The sequence below is a fragment of the Mustela nigripes genome, chromosome 2 (genome assembly GCF_022355385.1).
Source record: "Mustela nigripes isolate SB6536 chromosome 2, MUSNIG.SB6536, whole genome shotgun sequence".
Taxonomy (NCBI): Eukaryota; Metazoa; Chordata; class Mammalia; order Carnivora; family Mustelidae; genus Mustela; species Mustela nigripes.
In genome coordinates this window covers 57,722,174-57,749,481 of record NC_081558.1, presented here as the reverse complement: position 1 = coordinate 57,749,481, position 27,308 = coordinate 57,722,174, and the positions used below count along the sequence as shown (strand labels likewise).

Sequence of the window (27,308 nt, the reverse complement as noted above, 5' to 3'; positions counted from 1 at the left end):
TGCCTCCGTGTCACCAGACTGCGCTGGAATAGGGAAGCTTTTGTTTGGCGTGAGCACCTACCAGGAGAAATACTGGTGTTCGGAAGAGGGTCCGCCCTCGCCCTCTAAGGACAGAGGCATCCTTGGTTGTTGAAAAGTGGAATGCTCCAGCTAATGAGGAACAGTTGAGAGATGGGTGGGCCACCATCCTTGCGGTAGGCCGCCACCTCACCTCAAGTCCTGACCTGGTGCAGACGACAGGCAGGGCTGCTGGTGGGCGAGGCTTCATCTCCTAGCACCTCCTGGTTGCAGGACAGGCCCGTGAGAAGGGCCCTCTTGAATCTTTCTTCCCTTCCCCTTTCTCCTCACCATTAAGCTGTATCATTTTATAAACGAAGACTCAGAAGACAATTTTCTTGCTCTGCCGTATATTGTAAGACTTTTAAGCCCCTCTACAAAGAGGTAGTTCCCCGGGCAGACGGCTTACTTGGGGCGAGCCATCGGCTTTGGATTCGCAGCTCTTGGTCGAAATCTCGGGTTTACCATTTCTTGGCTGCGTAGGCATGGTCCAGTCACAGAGCGCCCATAGGCCTTGTGCCCCGCCCAGACATCACTTCTTCATCACAGCATTGCTGTGAGAATGCCCACATTAAGCACCTGGCATATCATAGATTCTGGATAAAAGGCAGTCCCTCCCTAGCTTTGTGACGGGATAGGATGCGTATTGGCAGTCACCGTTCTCAGCTGTAAAACATCGAAAATAACAGTACCTACCTCACTGGTGCAGGTTGTGATGCATTACTGCCTGTAGGGTACCCCCTTAGACCAAGGCCCAGTGCGTGGTACGTGCTTCATGCACATCACTCTTACTATCTACAGAAAAAACAAGTGCATAGCTTTATCCACGTGCCAGGATCTTCTAGTTGAGGATGGCAGTTAAATTTGTCCGTGGTCATGGGGCTATGGGACCTTCTTATAGTTTACATTCAGGAAACAGGGTCCCTTGCTCAGGGTCCTGTGGCTGGCAAGTTGTAGGACGTGGAGCCGGGGCTGAGGGCCAAGCTCTGGCTGCTGCAGCCTCTGCTTCATGCTTCCAGAAGGCAGGACATGGGCTCTGAAGGAGGAGGAGAGTCAGTCTGCCAATGGTACCATGTGTTGTAGCCAATCAATCATTTGGCAGAAGTCCTCCTTGGCCCAAGGTCCCCGCATAGTGTTAGTGCTCTGAAGGGCGAGGATCCATTTCTAGGAGCCCATACACTTACCTGTGCCTCTAGGGCCACCTCTACTGCCAGGGCAGCTGGAACTGTGGGCCCTGGCTCAGACATACTTTTCAGCATCTTTTCTTCTTCTTAGTTGATGACCTCTTTTTTTCTGATTATAAAAGCAATGCATGCCTATGGGGAGAATGCAGAGAAGAATAAGGGGGAAAAGTTGACTGTAATTCTAAATTTCCTTTAATTCACTTTCCTATGATTATATGCTCTATATTTGCATAGCGGAGATCACAGTATTTAATTTTTACTTATGATCATGTCACTGCTTCTGATGCATTTTAACACCACTGTTTCACAAATATGTCTCATATTTTTCAAAGCTCTTGGTTCGTTGCTGTTTTTATTGGTTGCATCATGCTATGTTTATGTTATATGTTTTCTTTCTTAAATTGTTCTAAATTAATTTTCCTTATGCAAGTAATCCATGAAGTACATCTTTTATCATACTGCTTCTTGCCTTGCTGGGAAAGGAAAGCCCTTCTCAGTCACCCTCTTAACTCTAGTCTCTGGCACAGAGGTATTGCTGTGTGTGTGGTTTTATTTTTTGAAGAATGATGTTTATTTGTTGCTTTATTCAATTATAATAGAAATGCATACTTGTGCAGAGTTAATACACATCACCTCCTGTTGAAAGTTAAAGTTTCCTAAAATTCTCTTCCCCAGAAAAAATCAATGTCAACAGCATGCTCCCCTACCCTTTTTTATCTACATATAGCATACACACGTGTACACACACAAATACGCATGCTCATACAAATATTTAGGAATAAAAGGCCAAAATGGGCTTCTCTTACACGCACTGTTATGTTCACCTAACATGCAGTGGCATCTTCACCTGTGGCTTCTGTCTTCATGCACTGCTTTGTGATCCACAAAAAGGAGGTGCCATTGCTCTTGTGCTATCCTGCACAATTGACTTGCAAACTGTTCGGGTGTTTCCAGCCCTGGGGAATGCTGCACAGCCCCTCCATGTGAGCAGTGTTGTTAGGGCTATCTCTGACTGTCGGGGCGGCTGTTGGCTTGGCCAGTCAACCTGCAGGCACACTGCCATGTAGGCCTGAAGGGTGTGGGACCTAGGGGGCATGGGGCGGGGATGAGTGAGCACTGTGTGTGTCCAGGGGCTGGGTGCCGAGGAGCCGGGGCTGGGAGCCAGAAGGCTGGAGCCCTCCACCACCGCCCGGCTCGGTGCCGCCAGCATCCGTGAACCAGGGCACGGCCCTCCCTCAGCGCTGCTCGGTGCCATCATTTTCCCCTCCCGTGACATACGACAGCGGGGAGTTGAGTGGTTTGTTTCATCTCTTCTTAAGAAAAAGTTAAATTTATAATCCCAGCCCCGACCTTCCTTGTAACTCATGTGCTCATCCTGTTAACTGGTTTAATATATGGCACCACTATTTCATTAAACAACATACAGGAATAATTAGTTCAGCAACGATGCCTCAGAACAAAAGCCCTTGATTTAGTTTAACTTTATAAGTTGCTCTCTTTTGATGTGCAAGAACACATCTGGGGTCTTAAAGAAAGCAGAAAGAAAAATAGAAGACGTTTAGTCAGGCTGGGGGTTAGGGTTTTCTGAGTGCGGCAAGTAACCCTTTGGTCCCAGGCCTCGCTAGCACAGCGGGAGCCCTGTCGTTGGCATGCGCCACTGGCGTCGGGGACGAGGCCGGCCACAGTGACCATCGCCAGCCCCAAGGAGGCAGTGCACCTTGCTCACTCTCACACACACTCTGCTAGGTGTGCTCCCCCGGCCCAGGCCTATGGCCCGTGCTCTCTGGGTGACTTGAGACTCTCATTCTGTTCTTTCGTTCACTCAGCAGACATTGACTTGACATCTGTTGTGTGCCAGACGCATGGCAGGCACTCTGGATATAACTGGTGAACAGGACAAAGGCCCCACCCTTGGAGCCGGCCTTGTCTGCCCGTCTTAGTTCCTCCGTCTGCTCCACTTGCCCTTGCTATTTTCCCCTCCAGCCCTTTCTCCACGTGTGCTACCTCGGGGGCCTTTCTGACTTTTATACTCCATTACATCCCACCTCTGCATGACAGCATCTCGCGGCCGCCTCCTGCCATCAGCCGAAAGTTTCAGCAACTTGGTGTGAGCTGTGGGGCATTGCCCTGCCTGCCGCAGCCTCAGTGGCAGCCGCTCTTCCTCAAATGCTCTCTCCCTGCCTCCTGATCAGTGTGTGTCCTGCCCTCTTCATCCTCAGGGCCCCCGCACAAATGTCACTTCCTCCCTGCATTTCCGCTCCAGGTTCCCTACCAAATGGTAGCCATGGCTCCCTCCTTGCCACCCTGGGACAGCCCCCACCACGGTGCACAGCAGCAGGTTGTCAGGTGGAGGGAAGTTCAGGCGGCTGGAGGGTTCTGTCCTGTTCGTCCTCGTGTCCTTAGACCTGGCATAGTGTTAAGGCCTACAGCAGCCTCCTCCTCGAACGGGGCTGTGTGGCCTGGTGTGCCCAGCCTGGCGCCGGCACTTTCTGGTGGTTTGACTACCTATGAGAGTCTGTGAGCCCTTGGCTTCTTGGTCCTAAAAGCTGCCTGGTAATCCCTCCCCCAAGGACTGTTGCGAGTCAAGGGCATGCTTGGGAAGGGCCTCATTAGATACCCGAAACACTATAGGTGCTCAAGAAGTGGTAGTGCTATCCTTTGCAAAGGTTTTCTGGACTGAATTTCACACAGATTTTGTTCCAGTTGGGTTTTCAGAGCCCTGAGATAAGCTGAGTCAGATTAAGTGACTCTCTCTATCTCTGGCTTTTGGTTTCCAGGGAACCAGGTTTTGTGGCAGACAGGCAGGTGTCCCGTGTCTGTAGGAGGCCAGCAGATTCCCTGAGCTCCCTGTCACAACACCCCCATCCCTACCCTGCCACTTGATTTCTTCCCCATCCACCCCTACTGCCCCACCTCACCCAGGACAGCAAAAGGCACAGGACACTATTCTCGCCCCCTCTACCAGCAAGGCCTGGTGGGCGGTGCTGGACCCTTCTTCACTGGCCTCACTGCGGGCATTTACTTAGCCTGGCTGGACCGCAGCCAGTCTGTGGGTCAGCCCCTGTGCCAGGACCACCCTAGGGGAGAGCGGCCGCCATTCTGCAAGTCAACATCACCTCCTTGGCCAGCATCCCCGCCCCTGCTGAGCCGTTCCAGTCCTCGCCCATGAGGTTGCGGGCCATCTCCCGTGTGCTGTCCTCCTGTACAGCGCGTGTTCTGACAGGTACCACATGCATGGGCTGTCCGTTTGTGGCCTCTGGGCCAGGCACCTGGCAGGTACATCCGGATTCTCACAGTGGCCTTGAGAGGAAGGCAGCATTGCATTGAACGCCTTTGTAGAGATGCTGAGGCCAGAGAGGCCAAACGACACGCCCCAGGTTCAACTTCGTGACATGGGTTTGAAGCCATGTCTGTCTGGTTATGAAGTTACCGCTCTCAAGCCTACTCGGAAACTCTCTTCAGCCATCAAAAAGAAAAGCCTGGGGTATTTTCCCACCTTCCCACCTGGAATGTGTTTCCGTTCTAAGTGCTGTTCCTGTTCCCGCTCTGTGTATTTTCCTACACAGGGCACCCCCCCCCACCACCCCTCAGCCCATTTTCTGTAGCTCCTGACCCTCAAGGCAGAAGCATCAGGCCAGCGGGCAGGAGCCTGCTTACCCTGCCCGGCTCCCTCACCGGGGACAGCAGGCTTCGGAAGGCTCTCCTGTAATCTCTCTATCCACACAGCCCTCATTTTAATTTGCAAAATTGAACCCAGATCGAGAGCAGTAAAGCCAGAGGACGGTAAATATTCATGCCTCAGTGAGCGAGGGTGGCTCCATTACCGTTGTGAGATTGGGAGAATTACCTTGGGGATTATGTATATTCATGGGCCGATTTTTATTTGCGATAGAACATGACTCACATTGGCCTGTGTGTTACCCGTTCTACCCCAAACAGACTTTGCACAAAGCTTATGCCCTTAAGCTTCTGAAAGTCATCTCAAGTGGATTGCCCTCTCCTCCTGCTTCCTAGGAGACGGGTGAGAATAATAATCACTCCAGCACCCAACCAGGGGCTTCCCATTTTTCTCTTGCTGCTATAAGACATGGTATTATTCTTGTGTCCGGGTTGCAGATGAGGAGACTGAAGCCAAGTCTCATGCCGTGTGTTGTTGGTATGGCCGTCTCCCCACACTGTTACCCTCTACCGCAGGGACTGTGTCCCGTTCTGTCCTGTGTGCCTAGAGCCGAGTGGGTGCTCAGAAAGTGCCTGCCGAGTCCATGCCCATCCTGTGGGCCTGCTCTGCCACTCGCACCTGGACTTCGGACCATCCCTCTGGCGCCTAGTGGCAGGGGTCTGGCTGCTGTAGGCACAGGGCTGGGTCTCCATGCTCAGGGGCGTGGGTCACAATACCTGGGCCTCAGCACCAAGCAGGCCCAGCGGACCACAGCCTGCCACCTGTTTTTATAAGTAAAGTTTTTTGCTGATGGCTGCTTTTGTCCCAGAATGGCAGACTTGAGTGGTTTGCAGCAGAGGTGATCAGGGCAGGCAGAGCCTGAAATATTTACTGTCTGGCCTTTTACAGAGAAGTATGTGAGTCGTGGTGCACGGGCCTCGAGGGAGGTGAGCAAACAGCTGCGTTCATGTGGCTCTTTCAAATCCTCTCTTTGATTTTCTTGGTCATGTCAGTGAAATTGGGGGGCTTATCCTCACTTACCAAGGATGAAATAGTCTAGTAGTAGTAGTGTGAGAGACTGAGCTTTAATGAGCAATGTCTGCCCCTTAATGATGCCACACTCATCATTTCACGCGGGCTGTCTCCGTGTGGCCCTCGCTCTGACAGAGCCGAGTTGGTCGCAGTGCATTGCCTCACCCCAGCCCTTAAGGTGGGTGGTTTGGAGCCGCGACCCAGGCACGGAGCTCCGGAGGAGTGGGGGTGGTGGGGAGCTCAGGTCTGGAGCTGGCAGAGCAAGAGTGATTTGGATTCCCTTTCTGCCCTGCACGCCCCCTCCGCCTGTGCAGTTCCTCCTGTCCCCCTTTGCCGGCCTACACCTGTCACCTTGTGGGAGCTCTGACTCTCCAGGCTGGGAGGATGCCGCTTTTCCATTCCACCCTGGGACAGCTTATTCCCTGACATTTTCCCATAGTTCTCACTTACATGTTTAAACTGATTTTCGTTAACCTTAGCACAGCTCCTAAACTTGTCAGATAATGATTAATGTCGTTATCCCCACAACCTGCTTTCTGGGCGAGCACTTATAAATTCATAATAGCATTTGGAGAAGAGCTTCTCTCAGCTCCACATAAAAGGTATATATATGTTGGAGTCTGCACTTAGGAATAGTTCGTGTGAGATAAATCTCTCCAGATACCCAGGAAAACACTTGTCAGCCCTAGCTTGGCCTTTGGAGTGATCCCTGGCATATGGAAACTGAAACTGCTGCCAGCTACCACGCCTGCTCTGAGTCCCTTGAGGGGTACTTCTTTTTCTTGGGGAGCTCCTCCCCAGGATGACGTCTTGAGGGCCAGGTGCAGCAGCACTGAGGGCCTTCCATGTGCCTCGGCTGCGACCATTGGCTTTCTGGCTCTGGCTGCAGTTCTTTGTGCAACGGCTGCTGGTGACTTGGTGATTGTAGTGCCTGGCCTGAGTATAAGAACATTTAACCTTTGTTACCTGAAGTGCTGGAGCAATCGAACCTTCCAGATGCCATTTTCTGCAGCTCCCCCCACACTAACTCCCCCCATGCCGGGTCTTTTAATTTCCCTCTTTGAATCGTAACAGCTCTTTCCTGAGTGATAGGGACTGTGCTTGGACTTCACTCACGTCGTTTTGAGTTCTTGCTGGAGCCTTGCAAGCACTGTCATCTTCACTTCACAAACAAGGAAGCTGGGGCCCAGCGGTAAATGGGCCAGGCTCTCCCCTAGCTGGGAAGTGGCAGATCTGACCAGCATGGTTCCCTGCAAAGCTGGAGTGCTTCCTGCCGCACTGGGAGTCACATAGGACTACCTTCCAAGGCTGGTCCCTGGGACAAATGCCGGGAGACAGGCATTCCCCTCAAAAATCCCTTGGATGATTGCCAGGTGGGATGCCAGCCCACCCCTCAGTAGGGTCGCCCAGGGTTGGGATGGTCACGTTCCTTCCTGCTTGGATGGCAGGTGTGTATCTCCAGATGCTGGCACCTCCCTTGGCAGCGTGCAGGTGCTCACCGGTGCTCAAGGGCAGGGGGCTCCCACCGCAGCTCCATGTGCTCTGGGGCTGGCAGTCAGCCAGTGAGTGCCTGAGCCTCTCGCTGCCCCTTTGAGCCTTTCCCGAGGCCCTCAAGCGCTTGCATCCCTTCAGTTGAGTGCCTCCCTCCTTTGTGCCTTGTTTGCTCCGGGGCCAGGGTGCTGGGACAAATGGCCACTGTGTGCCACGGCCAGCGAGTGTGTTTCCATAAGGGCAGTTAATTCCAAACTTTATTTTTATATTTAAAACAAACAAGGATCAGGTGCCTGGGTGGTTCAGTTGGTTAAAAGAAACATGGATCTTTTACAGTCAGAACACAAAAATTTCCATAAATCTTAATGTATAAAATTTTAGGACTTCCAAGAGATTCTGTGCATCTAGCAGACAATTTTCAGGCAGTGCCCTCCATTTGCTCTCTGCAGTTAGGAAAGGCGGAAGCATGTCATGTTGTCTTTAGGGAATTGTGGGCATCTTGGCCTGCTGGCATCTCAGCAAGAGGCCCCCCCTAAGGAATGGGGATTATCCTCAAGGCTCCAGGTCCAGTGGAAAATGCAGGCTTCTTAGGGTCAGTGAGCTCCTTACTCCATTGTGGAACTAAAAGCTTTCCCTAAGAGATCCCAAGGAGGAGGAAAGAAGGATCCGGAGGGGGAAAGCTGCTCTTCTATTTTTGGACACCCAGCTCCTGGCTCGTTCCATCCTGCTCTGCCTAACGGTGAGCTTCCAGCCCTGCTTGCTCATAAGCAGTACAAGGCTGTAGGCCCAGTGCCTTGGTCGGCCTGGCACACAACAGAACCTTCGTTATTTTTGGTGGAATTAATTCTAGGTGATGTATTTAAGTTGAAAAATGGGATATTTGATGTTTGCCTTCAAAGTCTTTTTTTTTTTTTTTTTTCATTCTACTACTGAAGAAAAAGACAAACTTGGAAAGCACAGAATAGTATACAGAAAACAGAAGGGAGGAAAAAAATCTTTGGTATGGGATACTCTTCCCATTACTGTTTTAAGATTTCCAAACATGAGTCTGCCTCTCCTCCTTGGACGGACCTTACTTTGATTTTGTTTTGTCATTAGAAGGTGGCTTCGTGACAAAAGTGACAGAGGCCAGTCAGATACAGTTCTCCCTGTCATAGGCAAAGCCCAGCCCCAGACCTTCCCCACCTTCCCTGCTCTCTATCTGAAGGTGGCCTTCTTCTGTCCTCCGAGGGGACCCGGGCTCCACGGCCACTACTGCCGCCCCTACGCGGTAGCCTCTACCAACACCAAGGCATCCCGTGAGCACTTGCCCAGGGCCAGGCCTCTGTGCTCTGCGCTCGGTTGTAGCCTGAGATGTAGGCCACTGAACTTGCCCTTCACAGTCAGGCCTTGCTGGGTTTGCATCCTCGTTTCCTCATTTGCCACCGAGTAGCCTTCAGCAGGTTACCGACTCTGTGTTCTCATCTGTCCAATGGCCATGGCGGCACCACCATGCTGGTGGGGTGGTCGTGAGGCTGAGTGAGAACACGCAGAGCGGCTGTGGGATGCCTCCTGATGCAGTCCAGGCCAGGGCATGTGGCTGGGGAAGGAACCTGATGGTCTTCCTACAGAGAAGTCACCTCTGCAGCTGGGTGTGACAGAGCCTTCCTTTTTCCTTCAGCTGAGGTTTTGAAAAGCCTTTCCTCCTAAAGCAAAGCAGTATGTGGTCACTCTGGAAATCTCTGTGCAGTGTGAAGAAACTGAAAAACAAAACTCTCGAGAGGCCTATCACCCAGAGGCAACTGCTATTTACAGTTTGAAGTATTTTTTATGCCTTGATTAGTTATCCAGTATTAGAGAGAGAGGATATTTCCATGCTGATAAAATTGCCTCATGTATTTGATTACTTACATGACATCTCATCCTCCGTTCATTTAGCCATTTGTCTGGACCAGGGTGATCTCGGGTGGCTAAGAGGGTTGTGGTCATGAGCAGCATGTTTTGGTCCCCAGGTCACTTCCTGAAGAACAGGCACTTCCCTTCGAGCATCTGGGTGGAGTGAAGGTAGGTTGGCTCAGGTTGAGGACCAAACAGTTCATTGTCTTCAGAGTGCCTATCTCTCAGGCCTGGCTTGGGGTCACCCCACTCCCCAGCCCCACCAGCTGGCTCTTGGTCTGGGTACAGCACAGAGCTGGGGTTGTTCGGAGCGGTCTCATCCCCCTTTGTGCCACTTTTCCCTTTTAGTTTGTAGGAGCTTAGAATCTTGTATCATCTCTTTTGCCCTCCCCCTCCTGGCAGGTGGCATGAGTATTTCCACAGGTTTTAGGAGAAATGAGAGTCTCCCATTCTGGGCCAGCTGCCTCAGCCAGAGTCCCCTGTGTCTCCCCATGTGGAGAAGGGAGGTTGGGCCAGGTTTAGTTAGGGGGCCTGCTGGCTTTGTGTCCTGCCTCTGTGGCTTCAGGGTGTTGCTAGGGAAGGCAAAACTCAAGTCTGGGGTTACAGAGTTCAGCGGGGAGACCCAGGAGTGTGTCTCTCATCCTCCTGCCGCCCCTCCCACCCTGCCCCCCCTCCCCTTACTGCTCCTCCCCTTACTGCTCCTCCCGGCCCGGCACCCTCACAGAGTCTGGCTCAGAGCACGCTGTCAGTCTTGGTTGAGTGAATTGATTAGAACCTGATTGTATTAAATTTAATTGACTAAAATGTCTGTCTCTTATTTTTGAAGAATTAATTTTTAATTATATAACCAGTTTATGAATGCCTGCATGTCCCAAAAGTGAAACTTTCTGCTTAAGGGGAAAGGGCCCATTCTGTCATACCCATCCTGGCCTCCAGTGTAGAGGAGACCACTGCTAATTCTTCTGAGTGTATCCTAAACCCTTCTTTATGCAATACAGATATTTACGTGAAAGTACATGATGCCATTTTGTAAATGTAACATGTCGTGTGGTTTTTGCACTTTTTGTGTTTCTACCCAGTATTGGCCTCCCCTGTCACTACAGACAGAGCCTGGCCAATGCACACATTTGTGAGAATGGACATTTCATATTGGCTGGTGCCATGTGCCATGTGCCGTGGATGGGCTCTGGCCCACCGCCCAGTCTACATGGAGGTCTCGTGCTCACGTGCATGGGTTTCTTCTCTGGGAGGCATCCGGAAGTGAGAAACCCAGCCTTGCTTTTCCTGGAACTCCATTGCACGGCCTATTCCCGAATCCCTTCTGTATTGGCAGGCCCTGCCTCATCAGGACAAGCTGCACAGATGGGAAGAAAGGGCCCCTGCCCTCTCAGAGCCCTGCCCCAGCATCAGCTTTATCTTGTTTTGAACCCTACCCCATAGAATTCTGCCCACACCTCCAGCACCTCCTTGTACTTTCCTCACAACCCCTTCCCCATGCCATTCCCTCTTTCCTAATCTCGCTTGCATGGCATCATCCTTCAAAATCCGACCCAGATGTCACCCCCTCTCTGCAGGCCCCCTGAGCCCCTCTCGTGGCACTCAACACACTGTGTTCGAAGTAGTACTTTATATACCTGCTTCCCACAGTGAGTGTAGCATCCTAGAGGGCAAAGACCGTGGCTTCCCGCATGTCCCTGTTGTCAAGTGCAGGGCCTGCCTGCCAGCAGGTGCCACTAGTACGTGCGTTGCGGGAATGCAGGTGGCAGCATTGGCAGCAGACCCTGAAGAGTGCCACTGTGAAAGGTGCATTAAGTAAGCAGAAGCAGAGGCTTAGGGTGAGCTGGCACATAGACGCGGAAGGAGGCTAGGCTGGAGTGGAGGGCTGGGCTGAATGCCAGCCAGAGGGACGTGATACCTAGAGCCTGGGCAGGCTTGAGCAAGGGCATTGTAGGACCCAGGCTCTCTACTCGGGGACTGACCTGGCAGACACATGGGGAAGGTTGACTGTTGGAGGAGTCTGTGTTGGAAATGGGGACCAGGAATGGGAAGAAACTGTAGATATGGGGCAGGACTATTCTAGGATTTGCTACTTATGGGCAATGGGGACTTTTAAAGGATGGGGAAGAAGCCAGAGTCTGAAGTTGGGACCATGAGTTGGGGCTGGGGCCATCACATTCACTGAGGACTTGGCACTCTCCAGCTGTTCCACTAGATAGCGGGTGCATGCCACCTCCTTAAAGCTTTCACAGAAGCCCGGTGGCCTAGGATGTATTAGCTCCATTTTACTGATGAAGAAACTGAGACTTGGAAAGGTCATGAAACTTACCCAAAGCTCAGAGCTAGAACACAGGGCCTGGTGTACTCACCAGAAGCAGGGGTCATGGGGCAGGGGGAGTACTCCCAGAGGGCTGAAGGAAAGGAGAGCCTTGGGACCCACCCCTTTTAGACCCAAGCCTGTCTGTGTTCTCTGTGCAGACCCACACGCACAGGTGCGGTCACGCTCAGCTCTCTGCAGACGGCTTTTCTGAGCCCTGCCCTAAAGACAGAGCTGGCTCCCTTGGCTTGCCTCCCAAGGATTCCTTACCCCCCAAAAAGCCCAGGGATGTCATTAAAAACAATTAAAGCCCCAGTTGTATGGAAAACAGAAGACTCAAACATTGGTGTAATTCAATTTAAAGTTTTATGGGATGACAAATGCGTGGAGGGTGGCTGGGAGGAGGAGCATAAAGCTTCCTGGCAGGCCCCTTGTCACTTTTACGGTTCTCCATTGTTGCAGCAACTAGGAGGTTCATAACTGGGGTTTGTTGGCGAGGTTGCTGTGGAGGAGCGGGGGCCTTTGCTGGGCCATGTGGTAGGAAACCAAATCCGTTCCCTTCCTCCCTGGCTGCCCTCCATGTGGCAGGCACCCTGTGGGGGACCAGAGGTAAGCAGAATAAACCCAGCCTATGCACAGGCAGCTGTCTGTGTGGCACAGGGGGCCCTGTGGAAAACAACAGAACACACAGGCACATGGTGGCAATGACCATAAGGTGCTGTGAGTGCCACTGTGAGGAACAGTATAGGGTGCTCCAAGGCCCTGAGCGGGCGACCTAAGCTGGTCTTGGTGGGAGAGGTATGCAGGTGGGGAAGGTGCATGTGGGCCCTGCTGGGGGTGGGAACTTGACCTGAGCGCCCCGGGGCCAGGAGAAGAGCCAGAGCAGGCAGACATGCACACAACAAAAAGCCCCATTCCATCTCTGACCCTAGAATTGGGTCTTTGCCAGGGGCTGGGGGGTTAGTTCTGTGGGCCCTCAGGCTCCTGAAGATCCTCTTTTCCTTTCCATATAGGGCATTCCTTTTTTCTTAACAGGGATCTCGGAAAGGAAGTTCTCCTTGGCTCCCACCCTCTTTCACCAGGGGACAGCTGGTCTCTCTTGTTGAGGCCCCAGTGGCATTTTTGCGCAGAACAGATCCCACCTCTGGTCAGCCAGGTGGGAGAAGTGTGTCGAGTGCTGCCAGGACTACATTTCCTGGCACCAGTGCTCAGAGGGCAGGGGAGCCGAGGAGGAGAGCCAGGATGGTGAGGAGGGGCCTCCCCAGATCTCCTGCCCCTCGTCTCTTCTGCGCCCCTCCTCCAAGAGCCATGTGGGCTCAGGAGCATGTCCATGAAGCTCCTCAGGCCTGGCAGGGTCTCAGCAGACAAGGGGCTTTCACAATTTATCTCTGGTGAACTAGAAGCAGCAGAGACTCTGAGGAAGCCTGGCCCTAGAAATGCACATAAAGACAGCAGTGGGACACCATGCCTAATCTAGCAGCCTGGCAACAGTTGAAAAGCCTGCGGTACCAAGTGCTGGCAAGGGTCTGCACTGCCCGTGTGGGTTCTGCCCACTTCAGAAAGCAGTCAGTGAGACCTGGTAACACTGGACTGTGGCCCCCACGCCAGCCTTCCACCCAGATAGCCATGCTAGAAAAACGCTGCACGTGTGGAAAGGGCCACATGTACAGGAGGTTACTCCACATCATCTCCTGCAGCAAAAACAGCAACTCATGTCCATCAGTGAGGGCATGGGTAAAAGGTGGGAGCTTTCCTAGAAGAAATACCGCACAGTAGTCAAAAAGACATGTACAGAGATAGCAGCATCTCTGTCTAGATAGATACATGCTAAATAGATACAGAGATGGGGGTCTCTCTTTCCCAGGAAGATTGGATGTCAGAAACATAATACAGAAGGAAGGAGACAAGTGGGAATGAGACTAACAAATATACAATTCAGGAACAAGCATGGGACAAAGTGTATAAAATAGAAGGATGAAAGTAAGTGCAGGGAGTCGAGGAGGAAAATGGGACTAGAGGTCTTCAACTCGCTGTCAACGTGAAGTCCGAGAGACAGGATCTTAGCAGTCAGTCTGAGGTGGTGGGAACACAGGTGGTTCTGATGTCATCTGATTCTCTGTACCTTTTGGGATGGTTTCCATTTCTCTAAAAACCAAGTGGGTGAGAATGGAATCCCCAGGATGCATTTGGTGCTGTATTCCCACAGTCCCAGAGGTGGTGCTGGGGGAGCTGGGGTTGGTCCCAGCAGGGGAGGCGCTGGCAAACCCCGGGGGCCCATACTGCCCTCTCCTTGTGCAGAGGCCCGAGTTTGGCTTTTTGTACAAGATGCAATTAATGCACTAGGCGGGGGTGGGATGAGGGGGATGCCTTATCTGTCCCCAGCCTAGCTCGAAGAAGAGGGAGAAATAAGAGCAGCCAAATTGAAACCTTATTAAACAAAATTGGTTAGGTCTGATGGAGCCAAACCTAGACTGATCTTTAAAAGCTTATTTCATTTTTCCCCCTCCGGTCTGAACCTCTTTGAATTGAAGTAACTGATCCTGCTGTAAGCTTATTAGTGTCAAACCTTGTGTGTTTCTTTTCCTCTCCGATTTACATTTTATTAAGTAATGATGAAGTTGCAAGGCCCCGACCCTCGCCTTTGGCACAGCCAGGAGCTTCCAGGCTCATTAGTGGAACGAAAATGGATAATAGAGGTCCAATCTCATTACAGCCAGGACCATTATTATAAAAATCTCTGCACATCAGAAAAACTGCTAAGCACAGGCTATTGTCCACTCCTGTCAAGCATCTGTTGATTCCGTAGAACGCCGAGCGGGCCCTAAACACTGCTGTTCCTCTGCAGTGTATTCTGATGTCGTCGGGCCCTTCCATTTCTTACCCCGCACCAGGAATGCTGCCAGAGAACTCCCCGCATGTGAGGGAACCTCAGTGCAGTGACTGTAACTCATTTGGACTTCCGTGGTGGTTTTTCTGGCAAGATCTAGTAAAAGAACTTGGGTTTTCCTGGCAGGTAGATCTGGATGCTGTGGATGAATGTCTTAACCTCTAGGGACCTCAGTTACATTGTCTCTAAAATGAGATCGTTGTTGGCCACCGAAAAGGCTACTCAGGTCTGTAGAGCATCCTGTGTAGGTATCCAGCCAATGTCAGGTGTCTCTCTGTGCACCTTCTGTACAGCTCATGGGGTAAAATTGTGAAGTCCAGCATTAGCCGGGTACCACTCTTCCACGCAGGGTGCCATGAAGAGCAGAGATAAACGCTCTGTGCCTCCCACCTTGAGTAATTTCTTTGGGAGGTTTTCAGTAGACTCCAAGACAGAGACCAGGTCCTTCTGAGTATAGCACCCTACAGAGTCCTCAGGATGCTGGGTAACTGTGCTTCAGATGCTCAGGAGACCAGGAAGGGTAACTGAGTGTGTCAGGCCTGGGAGCACACAGAGGGTTCCTTTGCCCTCCCATCTACTCCATCGGCAAACAGTTACATAGTGTCTGTCCCGTGCCAAGCACCGTGCTCCCCAAACCTAGACACGTTGGTGGCGAGGAGGGAGCAGAGCAGTTGAAAAGTCAGGTCTGAGACTGTCTGCCAGGCTTGGCCAGGAAGAGGCTGTTGCTGACTGTGGCCAGGGCAATCATGGCAGCCTGGGCAGGGGGAGGGAGGGACTGAGCTGCCCCTGTCCCCACCGCTCCCAAGTCTCAGGGCAGGCTGGCTTCTCCTTACCTTCCCTCCACCCTGACCAGGGTCCTCTCACAGTGGAGTCTTCCCTCTGTCCCTTCCCTGGAGCCATCCTTCTGGTTCTCACCACATGGGCGTCCCCATCGTGGGTACTCCAGACCTGGAGCAGCCTGACAGGGTAGGGCTGCTCTGCCCCCAGCGCCAGCTGCCCAGGCACGGTTTCTGCTCAGCTGGTCCAGGCACCGGGCTGCAGGATGTCAGACCTGCCTTGTAGCCCCCGCATTCATTGTCCCAAGTCTCAGCCTCTTTGCTCTGTGACCTTGGAGACATCCCAAACCTGTCTCTTCATCCATAAAATTGAATGTAAAAATATTGACCTGCCTCATAGGGTTTTCATGAAGAATAACTGACCCAGATGATGGTAAAGCCTCTTTGTTAGTCAGAAAGGGCCAAACTGCTTAGCAAGCATGAACTTGAGTTTTAAAAATTGTTTGCTTGCTTGATGTATTCCTTCCTCCCTCTCTCCGTGGGTCCATCCTCCCTTCCCCAGAAGTGCTTGGTGCCAGAATGCGGGGAAGGGCAAGAGGAAGAGATGCAGCAGCCACCGTCCCCTGTCTGAGCTGAGCTCAGGGAATGGGCTGGCCTGGCGGTCCCACACAGAGACGCCTCCCTGCTCTCCCACCTGCCTTCTTCGTGGCTGTCCTAACTGTGCCCCACCAGAGTGACCTGAGTCCCTCGGAGAGGCTTGGAAGGCTCCTTCCCCTGGGTGATCTGGAACATCCCAACCCCTAGCTAGCCTTGGGGCCAGCCCTGCTCCTATAGCATGGCTGTGTACCTCCATGCGCCTTTTTGGAGCTATGCATTCCAGACCCAGACTGCAACTCCCTCGAGGGCAGGGACAGTGCTGCACCCATCCATGGCTGCTCTCATTCATTCCACGAATAGGTAACAAGGGCGTCCATATGTCTGGCACTGTGCTGGGCACTGAAGATAGACACAGAAGTTAAAATAAAAACAAAGCCCTCACCCTCGCCCTCATGGAGGTTAGAGTCCAGTGTGGGATAGACAGTAAACAAATCTATGATACATCATGTAGCGACGAGTGCTATGAAGAAAAGTGAAACAAAGAGAAGAAGACAGGGATGGGGAGCTCTTATCGCAGAGTCAAGGATGGGCTTTGAGAAGGAAACATTTGAGCGGACAGGAAGGAGACAAGGAAAAGAGAAATAGGGCATCTGAGGGAGGAGCATCCCAGTCAAAGGCACTCGCATGTGTGAAGACCCTGAGGTACGAGCACACTTGGCATGTTTCAGGAGCAAGAAGTAAGAAGGCTCATGTGACTGAAGTGACATGAATAGAGGCTGTAGAGGAACTGTAGCGAATAAAGTCAACTGAAATGTCAGGGCCTGACTGTAGGACCTTGGGGTCCTAGCAAGGACGTTAGTTACACACAGTGAGATGGGAAGCCAGTAAAGGGCTTGGAGGCGCAAGTGCAGAGTCCTGTCTTAGGTTTAAGCTGCTCTGTGGGGAATAGGCTGCCCGGGAAGGGGAAGGGGCAGTTATCAAAGCCAGGTGGGCCTGGGACCAGCATGGGCAGGGGTTGCAGAGACCCAGGCTTGGGCGCTGGCCCTGTTTGGAAGGTGAAGCCTGTTAGAGCACCTGAAGGCTGGGTATGTTTATGAGTCAAGGTGGACCCAAAATTTTCACACGAGCAGCTGGAAACAAACAGCTGCCGTTTCTGAGACAGAAGGAAGGAGAGGAGTCTCAGATGTGGGAGGCTGGAGGTACCTACCAGACCTTCAGGTGGAAAGGCTAGAGGCAGGTGTGTGAGGCTTCCTTTCCCAGCCCCTGACATCCACCTCCAGCCTCCACCTCTCCTGCAGCTCCGACCTCTGTGCTCACCTGCTGCCAGCTGCCTCGCAGGCCTCTCCCAGGCACGGATCTCTCAGCCACCCCTCCTCACCGCAGCGCAAGGCTGTTCCTCCAGCTGGGACTGGGGAGTCCGTCCTCATGTGCCTGTGTTTCTGTCGTCCCCACATCCGATCCATCAGCACACCCCAGCATGGTACTGCACGGTTCCTTCCTTGCTGCTTTCTCTCTTTCCTTTCTTATTTCTCCACACCTTGTAGCCAAAGTGACCTTGTCAAAGCGCATGAGAGCACGTGTCATTCCTCTGCTCAACCCCAGGCCGCCACTACCACCGGGGGGTAGTGTCCTCATGCTGAAGGTGGTGGGCCCATGTCTCCAACCAGATGCCACTGCCCCCGGCCCCCACCCCTCCAGCCAGCCCACTGCCTTTCAGTCCCACCCCCCTACCCCACCACAGGTCACGTTCTTTCCTACCTCAGAGCCTCAGACCTGCTCTGCTCTTCTCTCTGCCTGAAGCCCCTGTGGCTGGTTTCTTCTACTCCTCTGGTCTCCTCTTTAGTGCCACCTCCTCTGGGGAGCCCTCCCCGATGACACAGGAAGGATTGCATCACCCAGTTACTTTCTCCCATAGGACCTCGCCGTGGTTTTGTAATCTGCACTTATCAGTTGATGACTTTATAAGCTGCCCCACACACACCTTTTCCCTGACTCCCAGCAGTAGACTCCAGAGTCCGTTCCGCTCACCCTGTATCACTGCAGGGCCTACGCCTGGTCCGTGAGAGAAGCTTGATAAACACGTGTTGAGTGAATGCCCTCTGCCACTCAACTTGAATATCAGTAAATCCGAGTGAGCTGTTGAGTAGATGGAAGGACTCTCTCAAAGTTGGCCCATAAATGAAAGGAAGGCCTGTTTTTGCCCCCCCCCCCCATTCTGGAGTTGGCAAGACTACTTTTCCATATTTTTGGCGTCCTCCATGGTCTCTTACATTCTTGAAGGCTGTCTTGTAGAATGGGGGCTTGTCGGCGAGTCCGTGTGAGGATGTGGCTGCATGCCCCCACCAGAGCCCACAGTCGTGCCTCGCCGCCCTGTCCCCATCTTTATCTGTTTCACAATTTCCTGTCTGGGCCCTTGAAATCTTGATTTGCACAGTTATTTGTCTTTCTGCTCTTCACGGTGCCCTCTTAAGGCATTCTTTATTATTTCAGTCCTAAGAACACAAACCGCGTTGAAAAGAACATGCTTTTAATGAAGCCTGCTTGGAGATGGACTTGCTAGTGGGGGTGGGGGCCGACAGTCGGGGATGGGGGGATTGCGATCCCGTGGAGCATCTGAAACACCAAGAGGTCACTCAGGCCCTGGCTGCTCCGGAATCTCTGCTCCATGCTTCCTTTGCCATGGGGGGCATTTCTCTTCCAGAATGAGATGCAGCCATTCTCTTTGGACGGCCTGGGGATTTCACTGGGTCTCCCATAAGCAGCGTCTGTCAGCCGCCCTATACGCTAAGCCCCAAGATACAGCCACAGGAACCTGGATTTAAAAGGGGGAAATAAGCAAGTCTGATAGGCAGATATTAAGAAATCTGGCCATGACAGATGTTGGAGAAGACATGGATCCATCAAGAGTCTCTGGCCTGTAGCTGGATGTGTACACTGGTACTTTCTTCATCTAGAAGACATGAGCCCTCACTCACCCCTGACCCAGAAGTTCTGGTCCAAGGCCCCAGTCTTTCAGAACCCTCCCTGTGCTGTGCATCAGGCAGGACTCTGGTTTGAGAGGGAATTCATTGCACCATTTTCCAGCAAAGAAACTGGACATGACCAGTTGGTGCGCATCGACAGGTGGCCAAATGGGAGGGGCTCTGTGTGTGCTTTGTGACATACAGCATCAGCAGCAAATGAGCTGCAGGTGTAGGCGGCACAGGCACAAACTCCCAAGTTCAAACACTCCGAAAACAAAGCGAAGTATTGATTAGGCATATGTACTACATATGTAGTGAGCCTCCACACAACCATGTACATGTATATCTAAAAAGAAAGGAACGCCACACACCAAATTCAAGAGAGTGGTTGCCTCCAGCTGGGGGGCGGGCAGGAGACCTAGGTGGGGGAGGAGCACAGAAGGACAGTGAAGTTATCGGTGATGTTTTAGTTCTCAGGGTGGACGATGGGGCCACGGATATTTACTCTCGTAATTTAAGAACGCGGAGGCACAGACTGGCAGAACCCTGAAGCAGCGATGGCAACACAGGAAGTCCACTTCAGAGCAACCCAAGCAGAGTAACCAGCTCGGTCTGGAGTGAGCAGGGAAGCTGTTCCAGGAGGTCTCCTGAGATGAACAGGAATTTCAGGTGGAAGAAGTCCCAGGGAGAAGGGTCCTCACAGGCAAAATGCACATGTGGTTCTGTATGTAGGGAATTGTTCAAGTTGCCCCTGGTTGTGGCTTCAGGTGTTGGGAGAATGTGGGACAGGCCATGTGGAGAAGCCAAGCAGAAGTCCTTGATGGGGCAGCCAAGGGGGTGTTAAGAGCCCCTGACCTTCCCTGAGCAGCTACCCCTGTGTGGGAGGTGGGAGGGCGGCGGCCAGGGGACTGATTCCCTATAGAATTTCACATGACCAGAAGCTCTGCCTACTCACAACAGCTACGCCCAAAAGGTTTGAAAGTAGGGAAGTGAAGAGGGGAGCCCATGTAGTGGTCGGTGCCAAGGGAATTGCATCATCCGACATGTTTTAGAAAGCTCTCCTGGAGAAGCGAGACGAGTGGGGTGGGGGCCAGAGGACAGCTCACCGGGCAGCTACAGGCCTGGGGTGCGTGGCGGGGGGGAGAGCTGTGATTTGGGGCCTGCCTCACTGGGCAGACGCTTAGTGTAAGATAATATTCTCCGGTTACTCTGAGGTGCATTCCTGAAAATCTTAGTTTCCCGTTGCCCTTGTAGACCATTTCAGAGATGTTTTATGTTTCTCTTTGATTGATCTTGGCTGTGGCTTTTGACACCACACTTCTCACTTTCTCTGCCCCCTGACCTCTTGGTTAGGTAGTTAATGATCTTTAAACAAACACTTGAGTATTATGGCTCTCCAGGAAAGGGCCTGGCCTCCTGCGCCCAGAGCAGCTCAGCATTCTCCCTTTATCCAAGGAGAAAAGGAGTGCTCCACACACCCGGGCTTTGCAGATGAGGGTGCTCGACCACCTGAAGGCCAAAGTGTCTTTAACTGAGCCAGTTTCGATGGCAGGTTCTCTGAAATACATTACCCATTCCTTTGCTGTGCTAAGCGTGATCTCATCTCTCCGACAGTGGATCTTAGGAATGTTCATTGATTTACGCAAACGTTTATTAGAGCCTTTCCTCTGTCTGTTCCTGATTTACTGTGGGTGCAGAACTGTGGGTGCAGAAATCTGCCTGGTGTAGTAGTTGGTGTGGTGGTTTCCAGAGATAAGATCAGGTTACTCCTTTGCCTAAACTCCTCTGCCACTTCCAGCTTGCCCTCTCCTCCCTGCCCTCCCTGCCCTCCCTGCTGCAGCCCTCCCGCCTCTTTGTTTATTTCTCAGACCCACACAGCCTCCATCCTGGGCCTGTACATTCATTAGTTTCCCTGTTCAGAACTCTCTTTTTCTGGACCTTCACACAACTTCTTATAATCAGGTCTTAGCTGAGTCATCGCCTCTACAGACGTCTTCCCTGGCCACCGCTCTGAAAAGCCAGACCTCCCCTTACACGCTAGGCCTTCTTTATATATCTTATATATGTATACATATTGTATGTACTATAATACTCTATTATATGTATAGAATTATGTTAGTTATATACTGACACACAAAGCTTCATAATAGTATCAGCACAAACTTAGTTAATGTTAACGTATTTGTAGTTCTGTTGCTGTTTCTCACTCTGTTCCCACCGCCAGAACAGTCCCTGTCTCACTGTAGTCCCTCATTGTGACCTGCCCTGGAGAAGCGCACAGGCTTGTGGGCAGATCAGCACAGAATAGGCAGTGACAGCAGAGCAGGCTGTGTATGACTCAGAGGAGCTTGGAGTCGCACCAAAGAGAGAGGGATAAACCCTACCCACTGTGGGTCAGGGTAGACTTTCTAGAGCAATGGGGTTTGGCCTGGGCTTTCAAGGACAGATGGCCATAGCTTGGCAGGCTGAGGACCTAGGGGACCCATTCTGCATGTGGTGACAAGCCTCTGCAGAGGGCTGAAGGCGAGAAAGTGCTGGAATGGGGTCTGGGGCGGAGCAGCGACTAGAGGGACGGAGGGAGCTAAGGTAGCTGAGGATTTGGCTGCCGTGACCACCATCCGCATCCTGGACCAGGGGACCCCGCGAGCCTCATGTTTGCAGGGTGGAGCTTGTTCTGGCCAGGGGGAGTCTGAGCTCCCCAGAGCTCTTCTGGGGTGCCATGCCTGGGGCCGGGTTGGTGTTGGCAGTCCTGGGATGGGGACTTCTCCAGCTGGAGGCCCTCCCCACCAGCCTCAAGGCTCTTCGTTTCCTGAGTTTTCTCTTTTGCTGCCCCCCAGGTGGTGAAGAAGGTGAAATCCATGCAGATGTTTCACATGCCTGTTACCTCAGCCATGCAGGGAGACCGCCTGGGCATTTGCGTCACCCAGTTTGACCCCAAGCTGCTGGAGCGTGGCCTAGTGTGTGCCCCCGAGTCCCTGCACACTGTCCATGCAGCCATCATCTCTGTGGAGAAGATTCCGTATTTCCGGGCGCCCCTGCAGACTAAAGCCAAGTTCCACATCACGGTGGGCCATGAGACGGTCATGGGCCGGTTGATGTTCTTCAGCCCTGCCCCCGACAGCTTTGACCACGAACCTGTGCTGGACTCCTTCGACTTCTCTCGAGAATACCTCTTCCAGGAGCAGTACCTAGAGAAGGATTTGGCACCAGCGGGGACGGACAGTGATGAGGCTGACAAGATGACGGGCCAGGCCGCCGAAGGCTGCTGCCCACGGCAGCAGTGGGCCCTTGTGGAATTTGAGAAGCCTGTCACCTGCCCTCGGCTGTGCCTGGTGATTGGCTCCAGGCTAGATGCGGACATTCATGCCAACATGTGCCGGCTGGCCTTCCACGGCGTCCTGCTGCACGGCCTGGAGGACAAGGACTATGCTGAGAGCTTCTTGCCCAGGCTGAAAGTGTATAAGCTGAAGCACAAACATGGCTTTGTAGAACGGGTAAGCAGTCCCTCCACCCATCATCCTAACTTGTTGGGCCCGGGTGGCCCAGATGGACATGTTTGGGGTCCATGATGAACCAGGAAGACCTCAGAGGCCTCTGGTCCCAACTTTTGAGGTTTTCAAACAAGGAAACTGAGGCCCAGAGTGGATGAGTGGCTTGCGTTCTCCTAGCCCTCAGTCATAGAGCCGGGGCCTGCACCAAGGTAGGGGAGCCCCACGGCACCTGCTCCTGTCTCCTTCAGGGGTGAAGGTGGCTGTGTAGGGCAGAGCAGCCTCGGGCCCTCATGCTAACTGTTGCAGACAGCAGCATTTCACCTGGGCCAGAAGCCAGTGTTGTCAGTGGCCTCCTTGAGCAACAGGTAAGAGGCCAGGCCTCGCCCCTCCCAGCCTGATGACCAGGCCCTTGCTCTTGTGTCCTCAGTAGGAGCTGAACCTTCATCAGGCAGGGTGGCTGCTGGGTCACATCAACAGAGGGAGCATGGCTAGCCCTTGTAGGGCAGGCCTGGCCAAGCGGGTCCTTAGCCTATGGGGTAGGGCCTGGCCAGGTGGGTCCTCAGCCTGTGGGGTGGGGGTGTAGGGAATGATGGTAGCAAGGGGTGTCAGAGGGCAAGAGGTGGGAAGGTACAGGAAGGGGACACAGTGGAAAGGGGACACAGTGGGAGGCCTGGGCTGCTGGCTTCCTAAGGTTCCTGGTATCAACACTGGATATAGGTCTTGAGCCATGGGTGAGCCAATCTGGTTCACAGGCCTTTCACGAGAGGGGGAAAATGCAGTAGCCTAGACCCAAAGGAGGTCCTGAAGTCCTGGGATTGCCTTCTGTCAGGTGGGCCCCATCCCCCCGCTTGTCTCTCACTGTAGGTCTCAGTGGGAATCCCTGCCTCCTGGACTTTAAAGAGATGGGGAGAGAATGTCCAAACCTCACTCCTCCCCGGCTGTGGGCCCCTGCAGGGCAGGCCTGGCTGTGGATGGTCCTGGGACTCCTATCCAAGCTGGGTGAGCACGGCTGTGCTGAGACCCCAGTGTTGGGAGGGCCTCAGCAAGGCTGCAGTTCTGTTCCTTAAACGGCAGGATGAGGGTTACCTCTCTGGGCACAGGGCCCTGCCCATGTCAGCATGGGCCCCAGCATGGGGTCTGACCCTCACCAAAAAGGCACTCGGGAGAAAGTGTCAGGGCCTTAGGGGCCAGCTGGGGCTGGGTGGAAGCCCCAGTGCAACCCCCGACCCTGCCTCTTTCCCCTCTCTTGGATCCCCACGTTTCTCCTCTGGAACTCTCACTGCAGAGGCTCCCACTCACTCCCTCCTTCTCTCAGGATTCTTCCTGGGACTCAGGCCCAATTCCCTTCCTCTTCTGCCTGTGTCTAGACCTGGCCTCTGATGGGAGAATTGGTAGAAGTTGCTTACTTACCCGCTCACAGTCCATCTGAAACTCAGGATCCTTAGCTCTGTAATCTCAGGCCTCGCACTTTGAGGCCAGCCTCACCCACTCAGGCGGACAGGCTTGGTCAGCCTGTGCTGCTACTGGAGTCCTGGAGCTGGAGCCATGACTGCCCCCACCCCTCCACCCTCCACCCCATCCACCGCTGTTGCTGTCTGTCCCTCTGTGAAGGTTGGCTTCCTCATCTGCGGAGCAGCAGCCTAAACTCCCAGGGCTGCCAGGAGGGGTCAAGGGCCGACCATGAGGGTCACACAAATGCTCCCTCAGGCCAGCCCTGAGATGCTGATTGAGGACGAAGGTGATAAAGTGCACGTCGCTCGTTTGTCTCGCTTGATTTATTAGCAGTCTTATGAAGTATAATTATTCTCTGGTGAAATATCTGTCATGGAGTAATGTCCCACTTGGTGAGTTCTTGGTCTAATTTCCCCACTCAGGCCTGCTGGTGGTGGAGCAGCAGTGACTTCCTTCGAGAATGAGGAGTGTGGGTTGTGAGGAGCAAGTAAACATACCATCGAATGCCTCTTGCCTCCTAAGGGGCCGTGGCGGGGGGTCCAGGAGACGTGCTGAGCCAGCCCCTGCCACCAGGCTAGGGTATCCCTGGGGCCACTGGCCCTTTCCTCCTCAGTTCGGGGAGGCCAGAAGTGGAGGCAGAAGAGCCCCAGACTTGCAGTCAGCAGACCCCGCGCAGACAGCCTGAGCGGAAAGCCTCCCTCCCCCCAGGGACTGCTTTGGAGGAGTCCTGATACTGGGGTCCTGCAAGGAAGGAAAGAGCACAGCACCTGAGTACCCCATACCAGCCCCTTAAGGCTCTAGCTGAATGGACACCTGTCCTATATCACAGGTTCGCTTCTGGGCCCAGGGGCAGGAATACACCTGCCTCCCGCCCCCCTCCAGCCGATCCCTACTCTTTTTACTCAGCACCTACTGTGTGCCATTATGGGCTGCATACCTTATTTTGAAGCCTTATAAAAATTCAAGGAGGAAGTTATTATTTTTCTAAGCACTTTTTTTGAAATTATTAAGTAGATCACTTTCTTCATCCTAAAATTATATGTAAATATTTGGGAGAGGTAATTCAATGGTAAAAATATGGTAAAAAATAATTCAAACAATATGAAAAGTTACTCCCAAAAAAAAGCTCGTTTTCTTCCTGCTCTGAACTCAGGCCATCAGGGCCCCTCTGCAAAGGCAGCCATGCTGGAGACCAGCTCAAGACATGTGAAGCAACCTGCCTAAGGTCACAGGATGGTCAAGTGAGGATTTGAACCCAGCACTGACTGGCCTCTGAGCCCTTATCTCTCCAGCATATCTGTTAAATTCTTGCCAAGTGAGCTGAGAGGCTAGTGTGCTCTCAAGAAGCTGGAGTCTCCTTGGCAAGAGACTTTTTTTCTTGGTCAGGTTGGTAAGCATTGAACTTCTGGGATCACACAGCCTGGACTCAACCCTTAGCAGTACCATGTAACAACTGTATGCCTTGGGCAGCCATTTTACATCAACAGACTCATTCATTTAAGGAGCAGACTGTCTCCAGCTCACGGTGAAGTGGCTTCATACCTAAGAGTTAAGTCTAGCTCAGGGGAAACAGGAAGGAGGTTTCCTAGTATAGCTCACGAGTAGAAGGCTGGATTTACTCCAAAAGGCAGCCCCATTTGCTTTGAGCAGGACCCAGAGTACACAGAGATTTTCAGATCACTTAGTTGGCCACAGTCTTTGCCATGTGGCAGACTGGTCAAACGTGGAGGCCTGGGCTTCAGTCCCAGCCTGACCCACTCCTAGTGTGGAAACATGGGCAGGACCAGGGAATTTTGCAGAGCTGCCCCATGGGGGCAACATCTTCCATTTATAAACGAGGAAGGCCCAGCCCTATACAGATATATGTTGAATGGATACTTTCCATCTGGACAGACTTAAGGCATATAGTCCTTCTGAGCCCATTGCCTAAAAGACATTCATGCATATATCCAGATGTTTACTTAGCTCCTATGTGTGCGAGGCATTGGGGAGACAGCAAGGCAGGCAGAATTCTTTTCTTTTTTTTTTTTTTAATTTTTAATTAATTTTTAATTTTTTATAAACATATATTTTTATCCCCAGGGGTACAGAATGGCTAAAATCAACGAGTCAGGAAATGACAGATGCTGGCGAGGATGCGGAGAAAGGGGAACCCTCCTAACTGTTGGTGGGAATGCAAGCTGGTGCAGCCACTCTGGAAAACAGCATGGAGGTTCCTCAAAATGTTGAAAATAGAACTGCCCTATGACCCAGCAATTGCACTATTGGGTATTTACCCTAAAGATACAAACGTAGTGATCCAAAGGGGCACGTGCACCCGAATGTTTATAGCAGCAAGGCAGGCAGAATTCTTATTCTCACAGGGAGACTGACAAGGAAGAGTACCTTAGATGTTTTCAGGTAGTGGTAAGTTCTAGAAAGAAGTGAGGTAAATACAAAATGATTAGGACAGTGCTTGGCACATGAAGAGGCCAGCTGTTAACCCTCCCTAGGTCTTCTCTTACTTCTGTGCTCTGCTTCACTTGCTCACACTGGAGAATGGATCCAACTCTGCAGATGAGACTTCACACGGTGGTGTCACCTACAGTGTCTGTGGCCCTTGGGCCACGTCCAAGAAGTTGCCCTTGCCCCAAATCTGATCATCTTTAACAAGCTTCTTTTCTCTGGATACTTTATACACTCAAACACGATTTAATTAACTTACCACCAGCAAATGGCTTTCCTCACTTGGCTAACAAATGAATCACTTGGAAACTTACTTTGATTGTATTCTATTCTCTGTCTTTTTGTTTTGTGAAGAAATTCGGCTGTGATGAGATGTATTGCTTGAAATCGTCTCATTTTTTTTCTGTGAGCTGGGATTACTGTGATGTCAGTATATGCTGTATTTTATTAACACAGTCCATAAAAAACACAGAGCTCTGCCATGTAATTCGATAAAATAATAATCTGCACCTCACCAGGCATAAAAAGTGTGACATTCGAAGTCCACTTTTCCTGTTTTGACATGGTGCCTGTGCACTGATAATAGAATTGAATAAATAAAACATATGGCTGGGTGAGCTGCTGTGAAGCCATCCCAGAGTCATGGCACCCAGTACCTTCTAGGTCAGCTGCTCAACTCTGACACTGGGGCACAAAAGCAGCCATAGACAAGGTAGAAGCAAGTAGGTGTGGTGGAGTGCCAGTAAGACTTTATTGATGGGCACTGAAATTTGAATTTCTCATAGTTTTCCTGTGTCAGGAAATATCCTTCTTTTGGTGTTTTTCAAGCCATTGGAAAATTGAAGAACCATTCCTAGCTTGAAGGCCATACAGAAACAGATACTGGGCAGCACTGGGGCCTCTAGCTCTAGTGTGTTCACTTCTGATCTAAAGGATAAATAGGACTCTTGAAACACATTGAGCATCCTGCAAGGAAAAGTCTAATCACCATCGACAACCACAGGTACTCAACTCTGTCTGCAGTCCTCAGGAATTAGGTCCTGAAAATGGAGATCAGGTTAACAGAAATGCTCCAGAGGTCTCACC

The 27,308-nt window shown here is 52.1% G+C and overlaps 1 protein-coding gene and 1 long non-coding RNA gene across 4 annotated transcripts in view; one reads left to right on the top strand and one right to left on the bottom strand.

Moving 5' to 3' along the window:
* Positions 1–27,308, top strand: part of EEFSEC (eukaryotic elongation factor, selenocysteine-tRNA specific) — a 249,492-nt gene that overhangs the window by 164,604 nt on the left and 57,580 nt on the right. For all 3 annotated transcript variants that reach the window (XM_059390445.1, XM_059390446.1, XM_059390444.1), the window contains one exon: positions 21,672–22,328. In XM_059390445.1, the coding sequence (XP_059246428.1) occupies positions 21,672–22,328 (657 nt within the window). The remainder of the gene's footprint in view (positions 1–21,671; positions 22,329–27,308) is intronic.
* Positions 12,020–17,700, bottom strand: LOC132009913 (uncharacterized). Its single transcript, XR_009402093.1, has 3 exons — positions 17,630–17,700; positions 17,189–17,425; positions 12,020–12,204 (listed from the first exon to the last, which is right to left on the bottom strand). It is a non-coding gene; the product is annotated as an uncharacterized LOC132009913 (long non-coding RNA).